Source organism: Chiloscyllium plagiosum, unplaced genomic scaffold, assembly GCF_004010195.1.
Source record: "Chiloscyllium plagiosum isolate BGI_BamShark_2017 unplaced genomic scaffold, ASM401019v2 scaf_4622, whole genome shotgun sequence".
In the NCBI taxonomy this organism is placed as follows: domain Eukaryota; kingdom Metazoa; phylum Chordata; class Chondrichthyes; order Orectolobiformes; family Hemiscylliidae; genus Chiloscyllium; species Chiloscyllium plagiosum.
In genome coordinates, this window is record NW_025212006.1 from 1 (window position 1) to 24,806 (window position 24,806).

The 24,806-nt window shown below is 38.9% G+C and overlaps 1 protein-coding gene across 5 annotated transcripts; it reads right to left on the minus strand.

Moving 5' to 3' along the window:
* Positions 1–1,711: 1,711 nt before the first annotated feature.
* Positions 1,712–24,253, minus strand: uspl1 (ubiquitin specific peptidase like 1). Of its 5 annotated transcripts, none has more exons than XM_043685880.1 (9): positions 23,699–24,253; positions 23,204–23,423; positions 14,807–14,978; positions 14,174–14,302; positions 13,202–13,838; positions 5,798–5,911; positions 4,186–4,315; positions 2,070–2,195; positions 1,712–1,979 (listed from the first exon to the last, which is right to left on the minus strand). In XM_043685880.1, exons 3-9 carry the CDS (start codon positions 14,930–14,932, stop codon positions 1,727–1,729), a joined length of 1,515 nt encoding a protein of 504 aa, XP_043541815.1. In that variant the 5' UTR covers positions 14,933–14,978; positions 23,204–23,423; positions 23,699–24,253; the 3' UTR covers positions 1,712–1,726. The 5 variants fall into 5 exon arrangements, with proteins under 5 accessions (XP_043541815.1, XP_043541816.1, XP_043541818.1 ...); XM_043685881.1 differs by lacking the exon at positions 23,699–24,253 and adding an exon at positions 23,538–23,692; XM_043685883.1 differs by lacking the exon at positions 23,699–24,253 and having other exon boundaries at positions 14,924–14,978; positions 23,204–23,692.
* Positions 24,254–24,806: the final 553 nt, after the last annotated feature.

Genomic DNA, 24,806 nt, shown 5'->3' on the forward strand with positions numbered 1-24,806 from the left:
AGATTAAATTTACCATTTCTGTTTCACATTTCTATTCCCAATATCCAAAGATAAAAGCTTTCTTTCCCCCCAAATACTAGCTAGCATCTCAGTTCTGTAGTCTTGCATGAACCTGGTTAATACCACCATTACGCGTGGGGACACCTCCCACCTTGTACATGACAGGTACTCATGTGACTCAGCCAACGTTGTCCATCTTATACATTGCAGGCAAGGATGCCCTGAGGCATGGCACATTGGGGAAACCGAGCAAAGGCTACGACAACGGATGAATGGGCACCACACAACAATCAACAGACAAAAGTGTTCCCTCCCAGTTGGGGAACACTTCAGTGGTGCAGGACATTTGACCTCGGACCTTCGGGTGACCATCCTCCAAGGCGGACTTTGGGACATGCAGCAGCGAAAAGTGGCCGAGCAGAGGCTGATAGCTAAGTTCCATACCCATAGGGAGGGCCTCAACTGGGACCTTGGGTTCATGTCACATTACAGGTGACCACCATTGCACTATACACAGACACCCCTACACACACACACACACACACACAGACGTGCACACCCTCACAGACTTAAGAAACTCTACACTCACAACACACATACACTCTCAATCCCCAACCCAGACAGACACACACAGACAGACAAAGACCCACATGCACACATATATTTTGTGGGGTGAGTTTGTACTTGCAGGGTTACATTGTACTTTGCTCAAAAACTGCATGCATTCATGTAGAACGCCGTTATCTCACTTTTTAGATTAGAATCAATCTAAACATCATGGCATAGACAGAGAACACAGGGGGCTAACACCTTCAACATATTGTCTAGCTATCACCCATTGTTAACAGCTAACCTGAGAATGCAACTTTTTAAAAGCAGTTTTGTGATTTATACATGAAAGAAGTGAAACTATATGGTATTCAAACAGATGAAAGACTTAACAATCAATTTTTCAATGTATAATTTTCAGTTACATCACACTGTAAATTTTTGCTATAAATTCTGTGTGTTAGGATTGAGCCCTCCACTATCACCTGATGAAGGAGTGACGCTCCGAAAGCTAGTGTGCTTCCAATTAAACCTGTTGGACTATAATCTGGTGTTGTGCGATTTTTAACTTTGTACACCCCAGTCCAACACCGGCATCTCCAAATCATGGTTAATCTTCAGCATGCAAGAACATATTCAAATCCAGAAGGTTTATCACCAATTAGTACCACACTCAGGTAAAATTTTTCTCTTCATTTACCAACAGGTGACTCACCAAAGAGCGAGCCCAATGGCAATGATATTAACTGAAGTAAAATTTACAGTCATTTTAAACCTCATTTTATCAGTCCATTTTTGAAAACTGATCACCTAGCTTAATAAAATGTATTTTCAACTCGCTGAGATGACTGAAAAATAACCTGCTACTTTAATTTTGCAATGCAAGTCCAATCTGAAAAAGTAGTGGAGGGTGAGAAAGGAAAGAGAAAGAATAAAAGAGAAGTACCTGGCAGACCTCTGAACACTTCCATGAAATGCTGGGCAGAGCAGTAGCTCTCTCCTAAACATTTAAATTTGTCACTGTTGAAGGGAACTCTATGCATGTGCTCAGATATATCTGGGTAGGCTAAAAACCTTAGGCCTGGCAGATACCAAGTAATGCTAGATCCCTTACGAATACAGACCCCAAGTCCAGCAGTTGCACAGAAAATGACACTTTCCTGGCTTGCCAACATTTTCATTTCAAGCAATAAACAGAAAAGCAATTCATAGCAAGAAAAAAAGCTAGTCCTAAACCTGAAAACTGATGCTTGAAAAGGTAGTACATACCATTAGAATTTTGAATCCATGTTACAAAGTGTTTCACAGCTTGCAAATACTGAATAATGGTACAGATTCTGTATGAGTTGCCCTGAAAATCAAATCTGTAGCTGTCCAAGTCTGCATGTGGTAGACCTTCCACAAAATGTAGCATATATATTGAGGATACGCTAGGAAAAACAGAATTTAATTTAGTAGTTCCAAGCACTAATTTCAATCATTATTCAACATAAATAAATATGCATAAACACTGTACCCACCAATCTAAAAGCATTTTCCTTTTTTGATCTTTATCTCGACAGTTATTGCAGGTTGCTTTATGAACAGCATTCAGCGGGTGCCAATCTGAAACTATGTTCGTAAATGTAATCAAGGTTTTCCGACACCTATCATAAAAAAAACTTCAATTATCATCACATGCAAAGGTTTTACTTCAGTAAAAATCTCTTTTGTATTTGAGTGCACACAGTATACTTGAAGGTAAATGTTTATAGCAAAATAAATTGTCCACCTTTTAAAGGCCTCAGTTTATAATGATGTAATGCATACACAATATTTAAACTTAATTTAGCCTGGGTAATATTTTGAAGGGGAAGCAATTAGTTTAAGGCAGTACGGCAAATGGAATTTTATTAGTGGTACTGTACAACTTTTATAAATTTAATACTCTCCTCTGGATTTAAATAACCTGGAACATCGACCAGTTAATCAAGATGTCTTTCTTCACTACCTGAATAGACAGCATTAAATACTTTAAACAAAACTCAAACAATTACTTAAGTTGCTTTCAATGACATATAAAAAAAGAAAACAACTTATACAATTAATGATATGGCTTTGGATAATGCAGTAGAAGAGAAGAACCTAGAGGTGCACATACATAATTTTTGAAGTTTGTGTCATACATAGACAGGGTGCATAAAAAGGCATTTGGCACACTTGCCTTCATTGCTCAGTCCTTTGAGTATAGGAGTTAGGAAGTCATGTTGATGTTGTACAGGATATTGTGAGACGTCTCCTGGAATACTGTGTTCAGTTCTGGTTGTCCAATTTTCGAAAGGATATTATTAAGCTGGAAAGGGTTTAGAAGAGATTTACCAGGATGTTGCCAGATCTGAAAGGGTTGAATTATAAAGAAAGGCCGGGACTATTTCAACTGGAGTGTAGGAGGTGGACAGATGACTTTATAGAAGTTTATAAAATAATGAGGGGTATAGATACAGTTAATGGCAGTTATCTTTTCCCTAGGTGGGGGATTTTAGGAGGCACATTTTTAAAGGTGAAAGGAGCAAGATTTAAAAAAAGACATGAGGGGAAAATTATTTTATACAGGATGGTTTGCATGTGGAATGAATTTCCTGAGGAAGTAGCGGGTGTGTGTACAATTACAACGTTTAAAAGACATTTGGATAAGTATATGAAAATGAAAGGTTTGGAGGGATACAGACCAGAATAGACAGGTCAGAATAGTTTAGTTTGGGATTATATACGGCATGGATTGGTTGGACCGATGGGTCTGCTCCATGCTGTATGACTCTATGTTCGAGATGTCATAATTGCCTATCTGTAAATTGAAAACACAAGGAGTACTGTTTTCCAGGACAAGAATTTACCAGTCTGGCACAATAATGCTTCTGTACAGCAAAACAGACAAAGGATCAAAGACCACTTTTTAGATTGCACCATTTTGAATAAACATCTTACCTGCTTTAATTTCAAGGGTATAGCCATAAAGAAAAATTCAAAATATTTTTAATTTAGATAAATTACATATTAACATTAACTTTTACTTATTTAGGAGAAATCTTTAGTGAGAGAAGAGGATTGTTAAGCTATTCCCTATAGTGGAGGCTGTGTCACTGAATTCATTCAAGGCAGAGTTAGGTAGATCTATGACAGACAAGAGAGTCAAGAACAGCAAGACAGTGGGATTGAGGTGATAACCACATCCTCCACAATATTATTAAATAGCAAAGTTGAATGGCCGAATGTTCTAATCTTTATTTTAAATCTTATATAGTTCTTATTGCTGTTAGATTTGTCTAACATTAGTTTAGCAATTGATTAGATTTGCATAAGATTACAAATTTATAAAAAATCAAAATGAATGAATTCTGATTTTACTCTTTCACTGTTTCGCCATTAATGAATGATAAAATTCAATGGAAATTTAATGGTGTCACAACTGAAAAGCTTTGGTTTTCTGACTAAAATGTTTTTGAATTTCTAAAATCCACAAACGTTTTCAGTAAAAATATGGAGAAATGCTGAAAAGTAACATCCAAAACAGGGAAATGTGTGCGAGCTAGCAGTTAGCCTGGTACCTCTATTGTGATTTGATGTACATTAATGAAACTTAATTAAAAATACACTTGCCTTTCCTCGTACTTATACCCACACTTCATGCATTCAAAGCTCCAAATATATGACTGCATGAACAGCGCCTCAACGTATGGATCCTGCCGTAGAAGTTGTGGAAAAGCAAAGACTGGGCTATCGGGAACTCCTAAAGACAGGAGAAAATGCATTAACATATTATAGTAAAGACTAGATTCTCACAAGCTCCATGTAATATACATTCTAATTCCAATGAGAACTATTCTTGGAGAGGTGAAGGGGGTGGGGGGGGGGGAGGAAAGAGAGATGGCATTTGAAAGAGGATTTCAGAGTATAGCTCACTAACAATAGGAGAGGGAGAGAAAAAGAATACAGACCTAATCAGTGCAGATTGCCCTTATGTATATTCTGGTATCTGATTATACCTGTGCACTGATTGAAGTCTAGCACAAGTTATCTGATGGAAACATTGTTAAATTTTGCAGTTACTAATCTTCCCCAATATTTTCACTAATTATGTTAACGTCAACATGATATGGGATGACTGCTAAAACTTGTGGGTAACTGTGATTGATATTAAGGACATTTTGCTTGGTAATTCTTCTCCCAAATGTTAGCCATGAGTTCAAAACATCATTACTGAGGTATTCTGCTTTTATCAACTGAAACTACTTGAAAATTGACTATGGCCGTTATAAATTATTTGTTCACAGGATCTGGGTGTTGCTAGTTATGCCAGCATTTATTGGTCAACCTAACTGCTCTCGAGAGATAACGGTGAACGACCTTCATGAAGTGCTGCAGTCTTTGGGGTGCAGATACACTCAGTGCTGTTCAGGATTTCCATGATTTTGACCAAGATACAGTACTGGAATTGTGGCATATTTCCAAGTCAGGATGGCTCAGGGCTTGGAAGGGAATTCACAAGTCATAACATTCCCATGCATCTACTGCCCTTATTTTTCTAGGTGGAATAGGTTGGGGTTTGGAAGATTCTGTTGAAGTGGTCTGGTGAGTTTCTCTCTAGTGCATCCTTAGATGGGACACATGGTTACCACTGTGCAATGACGGCAGATGGAATGAATGCTTAGAAGTTGATAGGCAGTCAAGCAGGTTACTCATCAAGTAGGCTATTTTGTATAAAATTGGATTGGGTACGCATACTGGAAAGTGAAGAGTTTTCCATTAGATTCTTGACTTCTCACTTGTAGATGGTGGTTTTGGGAAGTCAGAAAGTGAGTTACTACAGAAAACCCAACTTCTAACCTTCTTTTGCAGTCACAGTACTTATATGGCTGATTCAGATGAAATTCTGGTCAACTCATTCTATATACAAGACATTTTCTGCTCCAATTACCATCTCATTTCACTTCTCCTGGCTTCCACCAGAATATAAACCTTCTCTTTTGTTCTTCTTCCCACCGCCTCACCATTTACTGGTTCAAAATCTATTGCATTTGAACAGTTTTTATTTGTGAAAGGTCACTGAGCTAAAACATCATTTTGGTTTCTCACTTGTTACCATTCCTGCTAAGTACCATCAGAATTTTTTTTTATTTTTATTGCATTAATAGCATGTGCATTTAAAAAAATAATCACTTCAATAAAAAAAAAAGAGATTATAAAGTTGTACAGTATATATAAGAATTACCCAATTCGCATTTCAATTTTGGTCGAAGAAGCTGGAAGAGACTCTCTCGGACATTGCTTAATGTTAGTTCGATGCGACCGAGCGTTTCGGGGGGAATTTTCCATAAACCATTACCTGAAATTATAAGAATAGTTCATAAAGTGCAACATGAAAGTCCCTACTAGTGCAGCAATCAAGAAAATCTAAAATTCATGAAATTCTACTTGTATATTTGTAACCAGAAACTGAAGTCACCAAACCTAATATGAACCAATTCAGAAGTCACAAAGAAACATTAATATGAGTATGTAGCATAGGTCGGAGCTTTTATTTTACACTAATATACATGGTCAGACCTCATTAAGATGGTGGTAATAAATTTGATGTTTGTTACCTCTACTCTTCATTTTTCCAACACACTTCTGGCTGGCCTTCCATCTTCCATAAACAAACTGCTTTCCACATCCTAACTTCCATCAAGTCCTGTTCAACACTGTGCTCACTGAAGTACACTTTCCCATTTCACACAATTTTGAAATAATCATCCTCCCTTTCAAGTCTTTTGATGGCCTTGCCCTTCCCCATATTTCTAAAAGCTCCATCAGCCACACAACTCTACACTCTTCTCCTGCCCAATCACTCAACACTACATCTCTCAATCCCTACAATGCGGTCGAGATCATTCGGCCCTTCAAGTCTGCACTAACTCTCCAAAGAGCATCCAAGTTCTCATCCAAGTAATTTTTAAAATGTACTTTAGAGGTGAGGTTAGCTGCTTTAACTACCCTCCTAAGCATTCCAGATCCTCACCACCCTCTGGATGAAATGTTATTCCTCAAATCTCCTCTGAGCTTATCACCTTTCACCTTTAAATTACAACCCCTTTGTATTGATCATGCCACTAAGGGAACAATTGCTTTCTATTTATCCTTTCACCATGTCCCTGCCCCTCGATCTTCTAAATCTCTATTAGGACCCCCTTCAAGTTTTAATGCAATGAGTGTGACAGGTATTGCAGATAACTTAGTTATATGTATTAATCTAAGCTCTATGATGCTGTGGCTATTTACAGAGACTTGGTAGCGAGATGGGCAAGACTGGCACCTTAACATTCTGGGATTTAGATGTTTCAGGAGGTGAGATAGAGGAGGATGTAAAAGAGTTGGGGGAGTTGTGTTACTGATAAAGGAGATTACCACAATATACTGAGGGAGAACAAGGACACCTTGGACGGCTCATCCAGTGAGGCCATATGGATAGAGCTCAGGAATACAAAGGGTGCAATCACAACAGCCAGCAAGCAATAGAAGAATAGATATGTGGAAAGATAATGGAAAAATGTGAAAACCAACAGGGTTGTTGTGGTGGGTAATTTTAACTTGCCTTATATTGACTGGGACTCAGTGCAGGGCTTGGATGGGAGCGAATTTTTTAGATGTGTCCATGAAAATTTTTTCAATCGATTTGTAAATAATGCAATGAGAGAAGGGACCATAATAGACCCGGCATTAAGGAACGAGTGCGGCCCAGTGATCGAAGTTTTAATGGGGGTGCATTTTGAGAATAGTGACTTTAATCCTTTCAAGTTTGAAGTTACCCATCGCTAAGGACAAGAGTAGTCTTCAGCTGAAAGTATTAAATTGAGGGAGGGCTAACCACCACAATGTTAGGCAGGAACTGGGGAATGTAAATTGTGGATGGCTGTTTAAGGGTAAATTTACATCTGACATGTGGGAATCTTTTAAAGGCCAGTTGTTTAGAGTTCAGGTCCAGCATATTCCTATATATATTAGGGATAAGGATGGCAATATTTAGGAACCTTGGATTAAGAAAAATTGAGAGCTTTAATCCGAAAGAAAATGGAGGAATACGTAAGGCATAGGAAACTGAAGAGAGACAGAGACCATGAATACATAAATAGCAGGAAAGAACACAAAACAAGGAATTGTAGGGCTAAAAGTGGGCGTGAAACATCTTTGGCAAACAGGATTAAGGAACATCCCAAGGCTTTTATACATAAGGGGCTTTGGAAAGGGTAGATCCACACAAGGACAAAGGAGGGATTTATGCATGGAGCCGGAGGAAGTGGGTGAGGTCGTAAACAAATACTTTGTATCAGTATTCACAAAGGAGAAGGACATGGTGGATGGTGAGAGTTGGAAGAGGTATGCTGATATGCTGGAGCATACCAATATAAAAACAGAGGTGATGCTGGATGTTAAAAAGCACTAAGGTGGACAAGTCCCCAGAACCTGATGAGATTTATCCCAGAATGCAGAGAGGCTGATAAGGACATTGCTAGAGCCTTGTACAAAATCAGTGTCCTCTTTAGTCTCAGGAGAGGTCACTGTTCCTTTGCTTAAGGAAGGCAACAAAGAATCTAGGAAATGTCACACTGGTAAGCCTTACATCAGCGATAGGGAAATTATTGATAAAGATCCTTAGGAACAGGATTTACTCACATTGGAAAAAGATGGTCTAATTAGCAAAAGGCAGCATTGCTTTGTGTGAGGAAGGTTATGACTCACAAATTTGTTTGAGTTTTTTGAGGAAGTGACAAAAATGATTGATGAGAGCAGGGTAGTAGATATTGTTAATATGGAGTTTAGCAAGGCCTTTAACAAGCTCTCATGGCAGGCTGATAAAAGGTGATGTCACATGAGAATCATGTAAGGTGCTAAGTTGAATACAGAATTGACTTAGTCACAGAACAGTCATTGTAGAAGGGTGCTTTTCAGATTGGAAATCTGTGACCAGTGGTATTCTGCAGGGATCAGTGCTGGGACCCCTGTTTGTAATATATATTTGGATGAGAATTAGGTGGCCTGATCAGTAAGTTTGCAGATGGTACAAATGTTGAGAGAGCTACAGATGGTGGAGAGGATTGCCAGAGGATACAGCAGGATATAGATAGCTAGAGACTTGAGCAGAGAAATGGCAAATAAGAGTTTCATCCGGACAAATACAAGGTGTTGCATTTTGGGAGATTTACTGTAGGAGGGAGGTATACAGTAAATGGCTGAATCCTCAGTAGCATCAATTTACAGAAGGATCCAGGTGTACAGAACAACAGTTCCCTAAAAGTGGCAAAAGTGAATAAGGTGGTCAAGGAGGAATATGGCATGCTTGTCTTCATTGGTCAAGGCATAGAGTATAAAACGTTGGCAAGCCATGCTGCAGCTGTACAGAACTTTAGTTCAACCACATTTGGAATACTTTGTACAGTTCTGGTTGCACACTACCAGAAGGATGTGGAAGGTTTAGAGGGTACAGAAAAAGCGTTCTTTGATGTTGGAGGGTGTTAGCTATGAGGAGAGATTGGATAAATTTGGTTTGTTTTCACTTGAACATTGATGGATGAGGGCAATGTGATAGATGTTTACAATATTATAATAGGCATGGGTAGAAAGGATAGTTGGAGTCTTTATCCCCCAGGGTAGAAATGTAAACCACTAGGGGACATAGGATTAAGGTAAAAAGGGATAAGTTTAAATAAAAACAACATCTCCTTTAAATAGAAGGTGGTAAATGCATGGAATGTGCTACTAGAGGAAGTTGTGGAGGCAGATACAATAGCAACATCTAAGCAGCATCTTGACAGATATTTGAACAGACAGGGAATAGAGGGATACAGACAGCATTAAGGCAAAAGGTTTTTAAGTTTTTAAAAGGCATGTGTTGGTGCAGTCTTGGTGGGCTGAAGGGCCTGTTCCTGTGCTATACTGTTCTTTCTTCTAGAACAAGGCAGAGGGACAGTAAGACCATGCATTCCAACTTTCTCTGCTGCAAAGAAAACAACCCAAGCTTATCCAACCTCTCTGCATAGCTAAAGTGCTCCATGCCAGGCAACATCTGGTAAATCTCCTTTGCATCTCCTCCAGTTTAATCTTTCTACATGCAAATATTACATCTGCACACAGTACTTTAGATATAGCCTAAACAAAGGCCTCCAATGAGACCTCCATGCTCTTATACTCTATGCCTTAATGATAAAGGTATGTGTCACAAATGCTTTAACTACCCTATTAAACTCCCCTGCCACCTTCAGGGATTTGTGGACAAGCAAAGTGCATCATGTCATGCTTATCAGGGTTTAAATCCCAACTGTCACTGATCTGCCCAAATCATCAAAGCCTCCAGTAACCCAAGACCTTCTTCCTCACCCAGCCAATCTTTGTGTCAGCTGTATACATACTCATCATCCCTCCCATATTCTCATCTGCATCAATGAAACAGCGTCAAAGAGCATTTGTCATCACAGTGCCCTGCATGGGTTACAGAATAATATAAAAGTCTGAAAGTTGCAAACATTGAGGATGCCAGGAAATTAGTATTTGAAAATGGAGCTTTGGGAATTAGGGAATGAGGTAAATGTTCCAGGTTTGACAAGTGTTCCCTGAAATTTGGGATTAGTGACACATAAAATTGTAGGATTGATGTAAAGTGCCACTAGTAGACTGATTTTTACACAGTACACACATAGCAGATGACAGTAAATCTGCAGCCTGCTTTATATATCTCTCTCAATTGATTCAGGATCTCCTTTAATGCTAGAGTTGTAGAAATAGGAGCAAGAGTAGACCAATCAAGCTTGCTCTGCCATTACAAGCAGGCTGATCCCAATCTTAATAATATATTTCTGCTCCATTCCCATGGCCTCATCAACTTTATTGTCTAGAAATTGATTACCAGCTTAAAGATATTCAGTCACTTTTGTAGTACAAAATTTTGTAAGCTCATCACTCCGGCTGAAGAACTTTCTCCTCAATTCTCCTAGATCGTCTACTCCATATCCCTTGTTCGAGACTGTGATAATCCTCCTGGCTGGGACAAAGAGTTCTTTGTAGGTATGGTAGAAGTTATTAGGTGCTAATCAAAGGGAACATATTCAGCTGTATCTAATATTGTAAGATTGTGGAATCTTGGAAAGTTCCAGAGATACTTTAAATATCAATGGGAAACTGGTCCACAAAAGTAGCACAAAGTGATACTGTCAATTGACAGCATTGGGTGCAGGATCTGTGATCAGCACTGTTGGAGCACGGAATGTGTTTTTTGTGAGGGGATTTCGAAGTCCTGAAAGGTACAAGGATTGTGTAGTGGTACCTTCAGAGAATGAAGCAAGAAAGGTCTCATATCATCTTGGAGAATGTAAGATGCAGAAATTCTGGGAACCTACAATTGGGTTGGAGGTGTGGCTAACACTCTGCGGCAATGCTTTTCATTTCAGAACATTAAACTCTTCTCCAAGATGTTAAAAATTCCACTAACCTGATTAGTCATTGATTTCAACTAGGTCTATACTATTGAGTGTTTTCATTAAAAAAAAATAGATTTTACATCGTCAAAAAAAGTCTATTGACTACAGAATATTTTAGTCTACTGTTACCCTTATTCTCATGATCCACATGGGGTTTTCATTGCCTTGAAAATTCGCCTACTTTATAATGTCCTACTTTTGTAACTATCATTATCAAGGAAAGGGTACTAGAACATTATTACTAAAGTCTGAAAAGCCCCGAATGCCTCAAGGAAGGGTGTTAATAGAAGATATATGGTTTTAATTTTACAAAATTCCTTGGATTCTGGTAAGGTTCAATCAGATTGGAAAACAGCAAATAAGGACTGTTTCATTCAACAGAAGTGGATCAGAGAAACAAATAACTATCAATTGGTCAGCCTAAAATGATGGAAATTAGTGAGGAAGTTACACCACAGTACTAAGGAAGTCTTATTCCAGTAAGAAGTCAACATGGTTTTGAGAAAAGGAAATCATGTTTTTACATTAGAGCTTTTTGAGAATGTAACCAAGTGAATAAAGGAGAACCTGTGCATGTGCTGCACTCAGATTTCCTCAAGGCACCTGACATGTTTACTATGTAAAATAAGAGCTCACGCTGTACAGGGTCACATTTTTATGTTAAAGGATCGCTTGATAAACAGGCAGCAGACAGTGAGAATAAATGTATCATCTTCAGGTTCAGAAGCTCTGACATCAGTGGAGTGGAGTACTGTATCAATGTTGCAGCCTCAATTATTTATTAAAGATTTGGATGAAGGAACAAAATGTATGATTGTCTCACTAGCAAACTTAGCATAGGTAGTAAAGCACTTTGTGAACGGAACATAAGGAGTCTGCACAGGCATCTGGACAGGTTAGGTGAGTGGCAAATATTTGCTATTTGAAAAATAATATATGAAAATGCTAACTTGTTCACTTTGGCAGGAAGAACAGAAAAACAACCATAGAAGGAGAGAAACTGCAAAATTTGTTGGTGCTGACAGAATCCAAGTAGCCTGGTACATGACTCAAAAATGAGTACAGAGGTTCAGGATAAGACAGGCAAACAAAATCTTGTCATTTATTGCAAGCAAATTGAATATAAAAATAGTATGTTTTGCTAGAATTGCATATAACATTGGAGTGATCACATATGCAGTGTTTGCCTTCCTATTTTCAACAAAATGCAAATGCATGAGAAGCAATCAAAAGAAGGTTCACTCAACTGATACCATAGTTGACAGGATTATTTATGAGGGCAGGTTAGACAGGTTGGGCTACATCCATTGGAGTTTAGAAAAATGAATGAATACCTTATTGAAAGATATAAAAATTCTGAGAGGATTTAACAAGATGGATGCTAAAAAAGATGTCTCTCTTTAAACAATGAACTCAGACTAAGGGATCAAGTTTAATACATATTTAACTGCTTTATTTAATTATGCGTTGCCTTGCAATATACCAAGTATCCAGAGTATCACACTGTATATCACAAAGTTATTTTTTTAAATAAACTACCATCATTTTAACTTTAAAAAAAAAGAGTTGTGCAAACTGTCACTAGCACCAAATTCCTGCAGAGGATCAATCTATCCTATTGTTGCTAGCTACCCGACTTGGTTACCTAGTCTTCTGGGCTTTCTCCAAGATTTAATTTAAGTAATAAATAACAATCTAACCGAAGTTCAACCTAATAATCAACTTCTGAATTGGACAATGTTTGCTTCCTTGGTCCTATATTTTTACCAAAGCTCTAGCAGGGGTTCTAATTCACAAGCGTTTTGACAAGACTCCTTCATCACTACTTTCTCTGAATTAGATACAAAAGACAAAATTCTTGAATCACAATCTTCAGTGAAATGAATTGATGGAAATATCTACCTCCAGTCTACATTGTCAGTAGTAACAAGAATTTAGTTCGATTTGAAGGGAATGCTTCCCTTTTCCTAAAACAAATATGATCAGAGAATTCTTGTGTTATGGGCATGGGATGTAAATTGTAATAGGGTTTTTCTTTGGACAGAATTAGAGTTTAAAATGGTAATAAGTAAGCAACAATACATGGCAGTGGCTCAGATACACAAGGAAATCAGAAATATTTAGGCATCATAATGTAATACAGAATACCACGTATCAATTCCTACCTTTGCAATGGCTTTGGCAGTTAGATACCAGTGTGCACGCCTGATCATATTCTGTGTACAGTTTCTTAAATGGAGATTCCATTTCCGTCCCTAGATTGGGCATTAATTTTCTTAGCACTTTTAAGTGGACCAAAGCTATCAGTACGCAGTCTAGCCAGCAGAGAGCAGATTTGTTCTTCCACTGAAGAAATAATTGTTCAACCTGTGACTGCAGAACTGGAACTTCCAATTTAGGCTGACCAGAATGTTCAGTTTCAGATGGTGGTTCCTTTCTTTTGCCACATAATTGATCACGTACCCCAAGAATTGTCTTATCAGGGATAACAATGTCATTTCTTTCACTAGAATTAACTGACTTAGGATTGCTTCCATTTTCTGAACAAGGGACAAAACTGTCAATTTTATTTAGGTCAGTTTCAACTGGCTGATATGCAGTTTCCTTGGGTATAACACAAGATCCACTGAAAATGACTTTATTATTACAATTAGAAGTTTTCTGTCGTTTCACGTTCCGCTTACACAGAGGAACTAGTGCACCTGATCCAGATATGCTCTTCGCAGCTTGAACTGATGATCGAGGCAAGGTAGGTGAAATGAGGATCTCATTCAATGGTTTACATCCCAAAGGAAAGACACACTAGAAAGAAGTTTAAAGTTGTTAAATGCTGAAACATAACAAATGCAAACACCATCTGTATGCGTCTAATTTGATTACTTAAAATCTTACTACAAACATATTAATCAGATCGGGAAAACTGGAATGCTTTCCAAACTGCAGATCAATGGCATGGTAACCACATAAAGGACATATCGACTCTGTTGACAGTGCAAGTGGCTAACAATGTTAAATAACCTCTGAATGTTAACTAATTACTCAAATATTACTAAACATGTTTGAGCAGCTGATAATATGAAATGCATTTCAGGAGAGATTCCTGAAAACCAACCAATAGAATCTAAAATTTCCAATACCTGTGGACTTTCACAAAGAAGAACAGATTCCTCTAAGCTTATATAGAATCGGCGCAAAGCTTTATTTTCTCCTTTTGCAGCACAGGCAGGACAATATTGCTCTTGAATGAGTGAGGTATTTTCAGAAAACTGCAGAGAAGGAAAACAGAGCAAGTTACCAGTCATGTATACAATTCCATGTCTGTTTTAAAAAAATTAAAACTGTTTTACACCATCCATCTGTTCATGGCCAGATAGAAACTTAAAATACAATTTCAGGTTGAATTTTCACCTTCAGTACAGAAGATGAAAAGCACACTTAAGGACAGTTTTAAGCTGAACAAATATGAAAAAGAATATTGTTTTTGCCAAGTTTACTTTCATATTCAAGTTTTTGTTGGAGAGTAAAACTCAGTGATTGCAGGTGCATGTTTCAGCACTACTCAGTACTTAGAGGATTACCATGGTAACCATGTTTTCACTTCAGATAAATCTTTCGCCAGAGCACTTTGTGCAAGATTTCCGTGTCACTTTGAGTTTAGAATGCTCCACCTTTCTCTCACCTTTTCAAGACAATAGATGCAAAATAATTTGAAAATATAATAAAATTTAGAACTTTGCTCAGTTTAGAGAGGAATAAACAGTTTTACTGACTTTTCCCAAATACCCCACCGTGTGGCTGGAAGATACATTTATATCAGTGCTTGGGCCACTCAGTGGCAAACCAGTCTTGGTCTTCTGTTTATCCGCCATGCTCAGCCAAAGGCTAACCTTTACCATCTCACCGGTGATTTGAAGTATATCATCAGGAACTTGTCAGAATACGCTGTTAAAATAAAAGTTGAAGATGTTGTTAGAGAATATAAAACCTTGATATTTTGCTAATTTGTAGGCATATCAAACTGCAAACTTGCAACATACAAACACCCATTGCTAGTATCATACTGTAAATGCACATTTAGTAAGTTCAAAATTATAGGAAGCTTACAATATTTTAAGCAACAATGCCAGATTAAGGTAACCGGTAGCTACTCAGCAAAACCAGAGTGCTAAATTGTGATTAATCTTGCTGCTATTTTAAGACGCATAGCTAGATTTTTGCGGAGTCGATAAATGATCTAACCATAGCCTACATCATTACTTTTACTTGCACAAGAGACATTTGCACAATCTCAATACTGAAATTTTAAAAATTAAACCTTAATGAAGCATTGCACTTAACAGGAGACAGAAAAACTAATTTCTCTGGAATTTTAAAAAAATCTGATTGCAGAAAATCCACACTGGTGAGTACAATTCAGCAAGTAACACATTTAAACATATCTGTGAAAATAGCTTTTCAAAATGGAGAAGAAAGCCTCAAATTGGCATGATTTACATCGAAGGAGAAGTAAAATATAAACAGTCTTGCTTCAAAAGGTTAAGTCTGATACCCACCCTGTCTACTGCAATGAAACCCGTGGCTTTCATAACAGAATTGGTGGCCTTTGAAATTGAAATCTTGAACAATTTTGAATAGATTTAAATGTGGGTGCACAGGAACAGAAAACCACAATCCAGTGTTAGCACTTTCTTAATAGCTACAGCATAACTTGCTTCTTCCAAAGAAGATTGGCAAAATTTCTTTAGAATTACTCCTTCACACGAAAGACAGAACATAATAATGTGTAGTAATGTGTAAGCCTGATGAGGTAATTGAATCACAGAATCTCTATAGTATGCAAGCAGGTCATTTGGCCCATCAAGTCCAGACCAACTCTCCGAACAGCATACACTACCCTATCCCTGCAACCTGTAGTTTCCATTGCTAATCCACAAAGCCGGCATATCCCTGGACACTATGGGCAATTTAATACGGCCAATTCATCTAACCTGCACATCTCTGGACTATGGGAGGAAATTGGAGCACATAAAGGAAACCCATGCAGACACAGGGAGAATATGCAAATTCCACACAGATAGTTGCCAGAAGATGGGGTTACACTCGGATTCCTGGCACTGTGAGGCAGTGTTAACCAATTGTCAAAAAGTGTTGTTAAATAGGTTATGGTGGGAGAGCAAATAATCACAGAAGTGTCACGCTGCAGGAGGCAACATTTCAGCCAAAAGAGTCTATACTGGCTCTCCAAATAACCATCACAACTTAGTGCAATCCTCCTGCCTTTTGCTCAAACCACAGTTCACCGAGAAGAAACAAACAATCGACCAATGAAATAAAATGAAATTCAATGAACTAAAATTAGTCAGAATTATAATGGAATGAATTCCACTAACAAGTGCGTGCTTGGACACTGGTGGGAACAGGATTAAATGTGATTAAACAGTCTGACAACATTTGCTGTCTGAGTTCACCAATGCAAGAGATACCACAATACCCCTTAATCAATGGAGTCAATGTTTCTAGACACAAGTAGGAAATGTGAGAGGGGTGCAGGAAAGAGCAGCGAGGAAGAGAAAAATGAAGAATCTATGAAGAACTGCTTATCTGTTTAACTTTATTTTTGAATTAAAGAAAATTTTGGACAAAATTAGAAGTATGTGTGCTCAATGAAACTGAAGCCCTGTAAGATCAGGTCAAATGCAGAGTTAAAAGTATTTTAAATAATGTTATTGTTTATAAAAGGAAATTGATCATGTTAGAATTTTATAAATCACTGGTTAGGCTTCAGCAGACATACAGTGAACAAATCAGAGCACCACATATTGAGAAAAATGCAAAAGACTTAGAAAGAATACAACAGAAGTTGACCAGAAGATGACAAAGGACGAGACCTTACATTAAAAGAGTTAAGTTGCCAGTGTTTGAGTTTTACTTCTTGGAAAAGCAACAAGTGAGATCAGCATAGAGGTTTTGATACAGTAGATACATAAAACCATTGCTTCACAAAAATGAGTCAACCAGAAATGACTATAAAATAATTTGCAAACGATACAGAAGTAAGGTGAGGACTGTTTTCAATGAATTGTCTGCAGCCAATATACTCAGTCTGAAACGATGGTGGAAGCGGATTCAATAAGCAAATAGAAGTTGGCCAGGTACTTGATGATGTACTGACCATGTTGCATATCAAAAGAAAATTGTGGACCTAAGCACGATGGCACTATCAAAGTGCCAATATAAGCATTATATTGCAATATACTGCAGGTTTCTAGGATTTTGGTTCTACTGACTTATATGACACCATTGTGAATTTTCCATTTCCCACATCAAACCACATTTAAAATAATAATGAACACAAAACATGGCACCATATTTCAAAGACTACCAATTGCTTATCACGTTTAAAAAGCCCTTCAAAAATATCGATTTTGCCTTATGTTTGTTGTAGATATTTTATACTAGGATACAGTTAGAGTTATTTTTAAAGAAATACTGGCACACTGGTAAAGGCCAATATTTTAAAGAGGGTTTAATTGAAAATCATGAACAAAGCCAATACCATAAAGGGTTCAAATTAAAGGCTGAAAAGAATGCTCTAATAGATTGATGTTGTAATTTATGCAGGCACTACACATCATTAAGATTGATTTACAACTGTAATTGCAATAACCAAAACTGAGTTTTAAAAATCACTCACCTTGTTTAAGAAATGCAATAATCTGTCATCTGTATCCTAATTCCATCCAATTGCAGTCAGAATACCAAACTGTGCTCCCACTGTTAGGTCAGATATCAAGCAACCACTAATCAACCCAACTTTGTGTGTTTTTTAAAATCATAATGGGTACACTTTTGAGAAAACAAAGTTTTATACCATACAGAAATGCCCAGACAGCACACTGTAAAGAAAGATACACAAAACCTCTCACCAACCTCTACCTGTTATCTCTTGCTTCCTTGATTTGCTGTTATGTCCAACAGGCCTATTCTGAATACTTTAGATCCATATATTGTATTTTAAGATTTTTAAAAAATTAACATCGCTTTCAATTTTTAAAAATTAATTTATGGGAGAAGGGCATTCATCCTTAATTGCCCAGAAGGCAGTTAAGAGTCAGCCACATTGTTATGGGCCTGAAATCACATTTAGTCCAGACAAGGTTGACAGTTTCCTTCCCTCAAGGGTATTAGTGGATCAGATAGTTTTTTTTCCAACAATCGACAATGATTTCATGGTCATCGCTGGACTCTTAATTCCAGATTTTTATTGAATTCAAATTCCACCATGGTGAGATTTGAACCTTGGTCCCCAGAAAATTACCTGGGTCTCTGGATTAACAGTCCAGCGATAATACCACTAGGCCGTTGCCTATCCCATATTTAAAATTATTTTAGATGAACTAGAAAGAGGCTGGCTGTTGATCTACTTTATATGAACGATTTGTCATTTCGAAAATTTGAAATTTTTCTTACTTTGGTCTGGGGAAGGTTCTTCCACCAGTAGGAAGCATGATCTGAAGTCACAGATTTGATAAACATTATTGGATGCTATTCAGGAAATCAGTCCTTGTTGCAGGGCTCCAAATTTAATATAGAAAACAATAATTCAGACAAACCACTGGACCGCTTTATCAAAGCATGACCCTGACCCTGCTCTAAAAATTTGCTGTAAAGACCTGACTGTTTGTAAACTAGTTAATATATACCTCGTTTTTTTATTATTGTTGCCTTGCTTAACTACTTTGCAGTTATAAAGAATGAAGACATTAAAATTACATGCATTGAAAGAAGATACCACCATTTCTATATATTTCAATTGGCCATAATATCACAAAGTGTTACAATACAACAAACAGCAAAGTCAGCAAAATAAATTTCAATGGGCAATACACTCCTGAACACATATACATGCTCCCATCACACCACAAGAAAGTGAACTAAAATTTAGCAGCACAGGATTTTTCAACAGCGAAACCATTTTAATCAAAAAAACATTTTTAAAAAAAACCTGGGCAAGTTTCTACACTTCAGGACACCAATGCTTATGAAACAATTGTTCTGAGCAGAACAAATGAACTGTTCAAGTTGGTAATCAGAATTAGACTTCCCATGATCCTCTGCTTTAAAGTAGTAAATATCAACAGACAGCAATCGTGTAGAATACAACATGGGAAAGGAGATTAAACATATACAATGTTGTCATTAAATTCAAAAGACGGCCAGTCTTTGGGCACTGCAAATAAATTTCTTGCAAGTCCATATCCCAGAGCTGCTTATGATGCAGGAAGCGGCCATTTGGCCAATCATGTCTGCACCAGAATGCTTGCTGATAAACATCTGCAGGTTACATTTGTACAGTATACTAAATGATTAAATACAATGGTATTAATTAGAAATCAGAAATTGGCAAATAATAGATCCTGAACTGTTTATATGGATAAGAAAAAATAATTTTTTTAAACTTTTGTTTTCAAGGATTAATAGATTAAAAATAGAAAAAAAAGTTTGTATGAGACACAAATATACAAATACGAAAACTCCAGATAACGCTAAACCTTGTAGTTAGGCTTTTTTAGACTGATGATCATACCTCAGCCATAAGATCCAAGAACTCACATTCACTTATGATCCATGCTGAAATTACCAAAATCAGCAAATTATTAGGAAGGTGATTGGGATGACATTTTATTGCAATGCAAATGGAATATACAAGTAGGGATGCTTTGCAACAGTTGTGGAGAGCACTTGTGAGGCCACATCTGGAATACCGTATATAGTTTCGGTTTCCTTATTTTAAGGAAAAAAAGTCAGTGGTGTCAAAAATAGTTCCAAGAAGGTTTATTTGATTGATATCGGGATTGGGGATTATTTTATGAAGAAAAGTTGTATTCGCTAGGCTTATGATCATAGGAGCTCAGAAGAAACAGAGACAATTTTCTTGAAATGCAAGATCCTAAGAGGATCTCACAGAGTTGATGTTGAAAGAATATTTCACCTGTGGGAGAAATGAGAACTAGGAAAATTGTTTAAGTATGGAATGTACCATTTAAAATGGAGACAAGATGCAACTTTCTCTCTCAGACATTGACAGTCAATAGAACGTTCTTTCACCAAAGAGTGGATACAGGGTCATTTGAATACTTTCAAGGCAGAGGTAGATGTTATTCTTGACGAACAAGAGAGTCAATAGTTATCAAGGCTAAGCAGGCATGTGGAGTTCAGGCCACAATTAGATTAGTGTTCGAACTGAGTGGCACCATTAAATATAAAACTGAAAAGAAGGGTAGAAACAATAATTACTTACCGCGTATCATTTGCTATCTAGTGAGGCACAGTGGAAAATTCCACATGTAAATCAGCACTGGGCTGTTAGTTGTGATGACCTCATGGTCCCTGAATCTCAATGGTTAGGTTCATACAATTAGATGACATATGTAAAATAAATAAAAAGGGAGGTGTGCAGGGGACTCCTTGGTATTCACATCCATGATGGGGTAGTTCAACATGGCTTTGTGCATAGGAAATAATGTCTCACTAATTAATTGAGTTTTTTTCAGGAGTAATTAAGAGGATTGATGAGGGGAGAGCGTGCGTGATCTATATGGACTTCAGTAAGGCATTCAACAAGGATCCTCATAGTAGACTGGTTAGCAAGGCTAGATCACATGGAATACAGGGAAAGTTAGTCATTTGGATACAGAACTGGCTTGTAGATAGAATACAGAGGGCGGTGGTGGAGGGTCGCTTTTCAGACTGGAGGCCTGTGACCAGTAGTGCGACACAAGGATCGGTGCTGGGTCCACTGCTTTTCATCATTTATATAAATTATTTGGATGTGAACATAGGAGGTATAGTTAGTAAATTTGCAGTTGACACCAAAATTGGAAATGTCATGGACAGCAAAGGAAGTTACCTTAGAGTACAGTGGGATCTTGATCAGATGGGCCAATGGGCAAAGAAGTGGCAGATGGGGTTTAATTTGGATAAATTTGAGGTGCTGCATTTTGGAAAGGCAAATCAGGGCAAGACTTAATGGCAAGGTCCTGGGGAGCGTTGTGGGTTCATTGTTCCTTGAAGGTGGAGGTGCAGGTAGATAAGATAGTGAAGGCGACATTTAGTATGCTTTCCTTTATTGTCAGAGCATCAAATATAGGAGTTGGGAGGTCATGTTGCAGCTGTACAGGACATTGATTAGGCCATTTTTGGAACATTGTGTGCAATTCTAGTTTCCCTCCTGTAGGAAGGATGTTGTGAAACTTGAAAGGGTTCAGAAAAGATTTACAAGGATGTTGCCAGGTTAGGAGGATTTGAACTATAGAGAGAGGCTGGAGCTATTTTCCCTGGAGCATCAGATGCTGAGGGGTGACCGCGTAGAGGTTTAGAAAATCATGAGGGGCATGGATAGGTTAAGCAGACAAGGTCTTTTCCCTTGTGTGGGGGAGTCCAGAGCTAGAGGGCATAGGTTTAGGGTGAGAGGGGAAGATTTAAAAGAGACGTAGGGGCAACTTTTTCGTGCAAAGGGTTGTGCGTGTATGGAATGCGCTGCCAGAGGAAGTTGTGGAGGCTGGTGCAATTACAACATTTAAAAAGGGTATATGAATAGGAAGGGTTTAGAGCGATGTAAGCCAACTGTTGGCGAATAGGTCTAGATTACTTTAGGATATCTGGTCAGCACAAGTCGAGTTGGACTGAGGGGTCTGTTTCCATGCTGTACATCTCTATGACTGTACGATGATAAAAGCTTTGACATATTGTGAATGCAAAGGAGAATAATGATAAACTTCAAAAGGACACAGATCAGCTGGTGGGACAAAAGATATTTGGCAGATGATTTTTTTTAAAAATCCATTCATGGGACATGGGTTTCATTGGCTGTGCAGCATTTTTTACATTCCTAATTGCTCCAGAGAAGGTAGTGGTGAGCTCTCCTCTTGAACTACTGCAGTCCATTTAGTGCATACATTCAAAATGTTATCAGGATTTTGACTCAGCAACAGTGAAGAAATGGTGGTATACAATTCCAAATAAGGATGGAATGTGATTTGGAGGTGAACTTGCAGGTAATGGTGTTCCCAAGTACCTGCTGCCTTTCTAGGTGGAGATGACATCATGGGTTAAAAAGGCACTGTATAATGAGCCTAGTCAATTTCTCGTGCGCATCTTTTAGATCGTACACACTTCTGCACTGGTGGTGATGGAGGAAATGATTTTAGATGTGATGCCAACCATGTGGGATGATTTGTCCTGGATGGTGTCCTCCACCATTGCCAACAAAGTGCTTTTGCCTGAAACGTCGATTTGCCTGCTCCTCGGATGCTGCCTGACCTGTTGCGCTTTTCCAGCACCACTCTGACCTAAACTCTGGTTTCCAAAATCTGCAGTCCTCACTTTTGCCTAGTCTTCCACCATAGTCTTGACTTGTATCTTGTAGATGGTGGACAGGCTTTGGGAAGCCAGAATGATGCAAGATTCCTAGCCTCTGACCTGCTCTAACCACAATATTTAAATGACTTGTCATTTCAGCTTCTAATCAATGCTTACCTGCAGGATATTGATAGTGGGTGATTGAGCAATAGTAACACCATAACAATTAGGCTTTTGGTTAGCTTCTCTTTTACTGAATATGGTCATTGCCTGGCACTTCTGTAGCACATATACTACTTGCCACTTGTTAGCCCAAGCTTGGATACAGTCCATCTGCATTGTAGATAATATAAAAGTATGGTTCTAAAGGGAGTGCAGGAGCAGAAGGACATAGGAGTTTATGTGCACAATCATTGACCCCAGAGTAGTTCAGCAAAGCAGTTAATAAAGCAGATCAGACCTGGGCTTCATTAAGAACCATTGTGCTAGAATCACAATGATTCTAGAGTAAAATTCCAGGGACAAAGAAATTCAGTTTGAAGGATATGTTGGAAATTTGGTATTCGTCTCAAAGAGAAACTTTATTATTAGTATGATGGAGCTTTTTTTGTGAAGGGCCAATAAAGACAAAAATGGGGAGATTGCGAGTACATTGATTGGAGTCTACTAGGCACAGATTCGAGGTGGTTGGCAAAATAATCAACGAGGAAAAATATTTTACTTCACAATGAGTGATTACGATCTGGACTGAAGAGTGCTGTGGAAACAGATTCAATCAATCAACCTCTTCAAATCAGAACAATTACCTGAAGGAAATTAGGGGAAAAGGCAGAAACATGAGCCTCGGCGAGAGGTTTCCACGAAGAACTGGCCCGAACTTCAGACCCTCAATGATCTCCTCCTGTACAGTGATCATTCTCCGTGTCCCAGTTGGAAATGTCGACACGCCACAGACCGGAGCAGCGGTCCCATGAAATAATTCCGATCATTTAAACAGGAAGATGTTCGGTGGGAGGAAGACGAGATCTGCGATAAAGTGAAAGAAAGCTGGGCTAACACCTCAGGAATCGTGGATACGCCACAGGACCTGGCTTCAGCTCAAACACACGCGACCTGAAGGCTGCGGCCCGGGAGACTGACCGTGTGTGGCGGCGGAGGAACGTGGGGTGGGCGGGGTGCAGACGGTGCCTCACATGAGCCGAGCCCACGCTCCCCCTCCATTAACCGAGCCGCTTCTAACCAGGCCGAGCGGGCGTCAGAGCTGCGAACACATGGAGGCTTCACGTGAAACCGGCGCTAACCTGAGGAGCAGGAACAGTCGCCTTTCTTTCTCCCTCCTCCTTATGGGTCCGGGGGGGGGGGGGCGGCTGTCGCTCGTGCCCGGTCTCGCGAGCCGCTGTTCCAACCGCTCCCGCCTCTCCACCAACGTCTCCTCAACGTTTTCCGCCGGCCACTTCCGGTCCGACTGCAACCCCGCTCAGGAGGGAAGGTTCCCAGCCCCCGCCTGCTCCTGCCGTTCAATCGTGCGACAGTCAGTCGCAAACGTCAAAGGGCCGCGCATTAAACCAGCGAGCGTCTTAATTTTTTTAAAAAAAGTCGCTGGGCGCCCGTATGAAGATCATACGATCAATGAAAGTCTCTCAGAACTGTCACACTCTCGTTTCAGCTGGGTTTTCCTTTCTCTCGGTGCCACCATTACACACGTGCTCTGTGAAAATAAGCGTGCTCACTTACGACAGTTTTATCAGTTCTACCAATCAAAATAATCAAGTGCTGTTTGGCGTCCTCTCGTCACGGAGCTTTATATTCTTTGATCACCAAGGAAATGAAATATGGGCCATAGCAACGACTGCTGAAAATCTGAAATTTAAAAAAAAAATCAGGAAGTCTGACAACATCTGTTGGAGTTTGGAAAAAGAAACTCAGTTGAGGCCTAGAGGCCGACCCTTCACCCTAGCCCTCACTGATGTTATCCTTTTTTAGTGATCGATCATTAATGCTGCTGGTGGTCTGCCTCAGGCTAAGTCAGGGGATAAAAGATATCAGGCTCCACAAGGTCTTCACAAAGATATCAGGCTCCACAAGGTCTTCACAAACGCTGCAGATGCAGCACCATGTGGTTACACTTGAATAGGGTTGCAGAGTCTAGATTATCTAAATACAGTAGTTCTGCTCCCCCACACCTGTGGGTGGATACGTTCCATTACCTACCCCGGAAGCCCGAAACCGTGGATAGGAGCAAACCTATTCATTTCAATGGGATTTTTGGCAGAATTGGAAGAACCAGTCCCTGGTTCTGGAAGTTCCCCTATAATATGTTTGGGCCGCAGGTAACTGAAACTGTGGAAAATGATTCCGCGGATACAGGGGTCGACCTGATCATTACTTCCTGTTTGCGTTTCAAGCACT

Excerpts from the sequence above, each read along its gene's own strand:
- uspl1 (XM_043685880.1), bottom strand. The coding sequence starts at position 14,932 with ATGGTAAAGGTTAGCCTTTGGCTGAGCATGGCGGATAAACAGAAGACC. Across the intron at positions 13,839-14,173 it reads TTCTTTGTGAAAGTCCACAG|TGTGTCTTTCCTTTGGGATG; the intron begins GTATTGGAAATT and ends ACTTCTTTCTAG. Across the intron at positions 2,196-4,185 it reads GGGTATAAGTACGAGGAAAG|GTGTCGGAAAACCTTGATTA; the intron begins GCAAGTGTATTT and ends TTTTTATGATAG.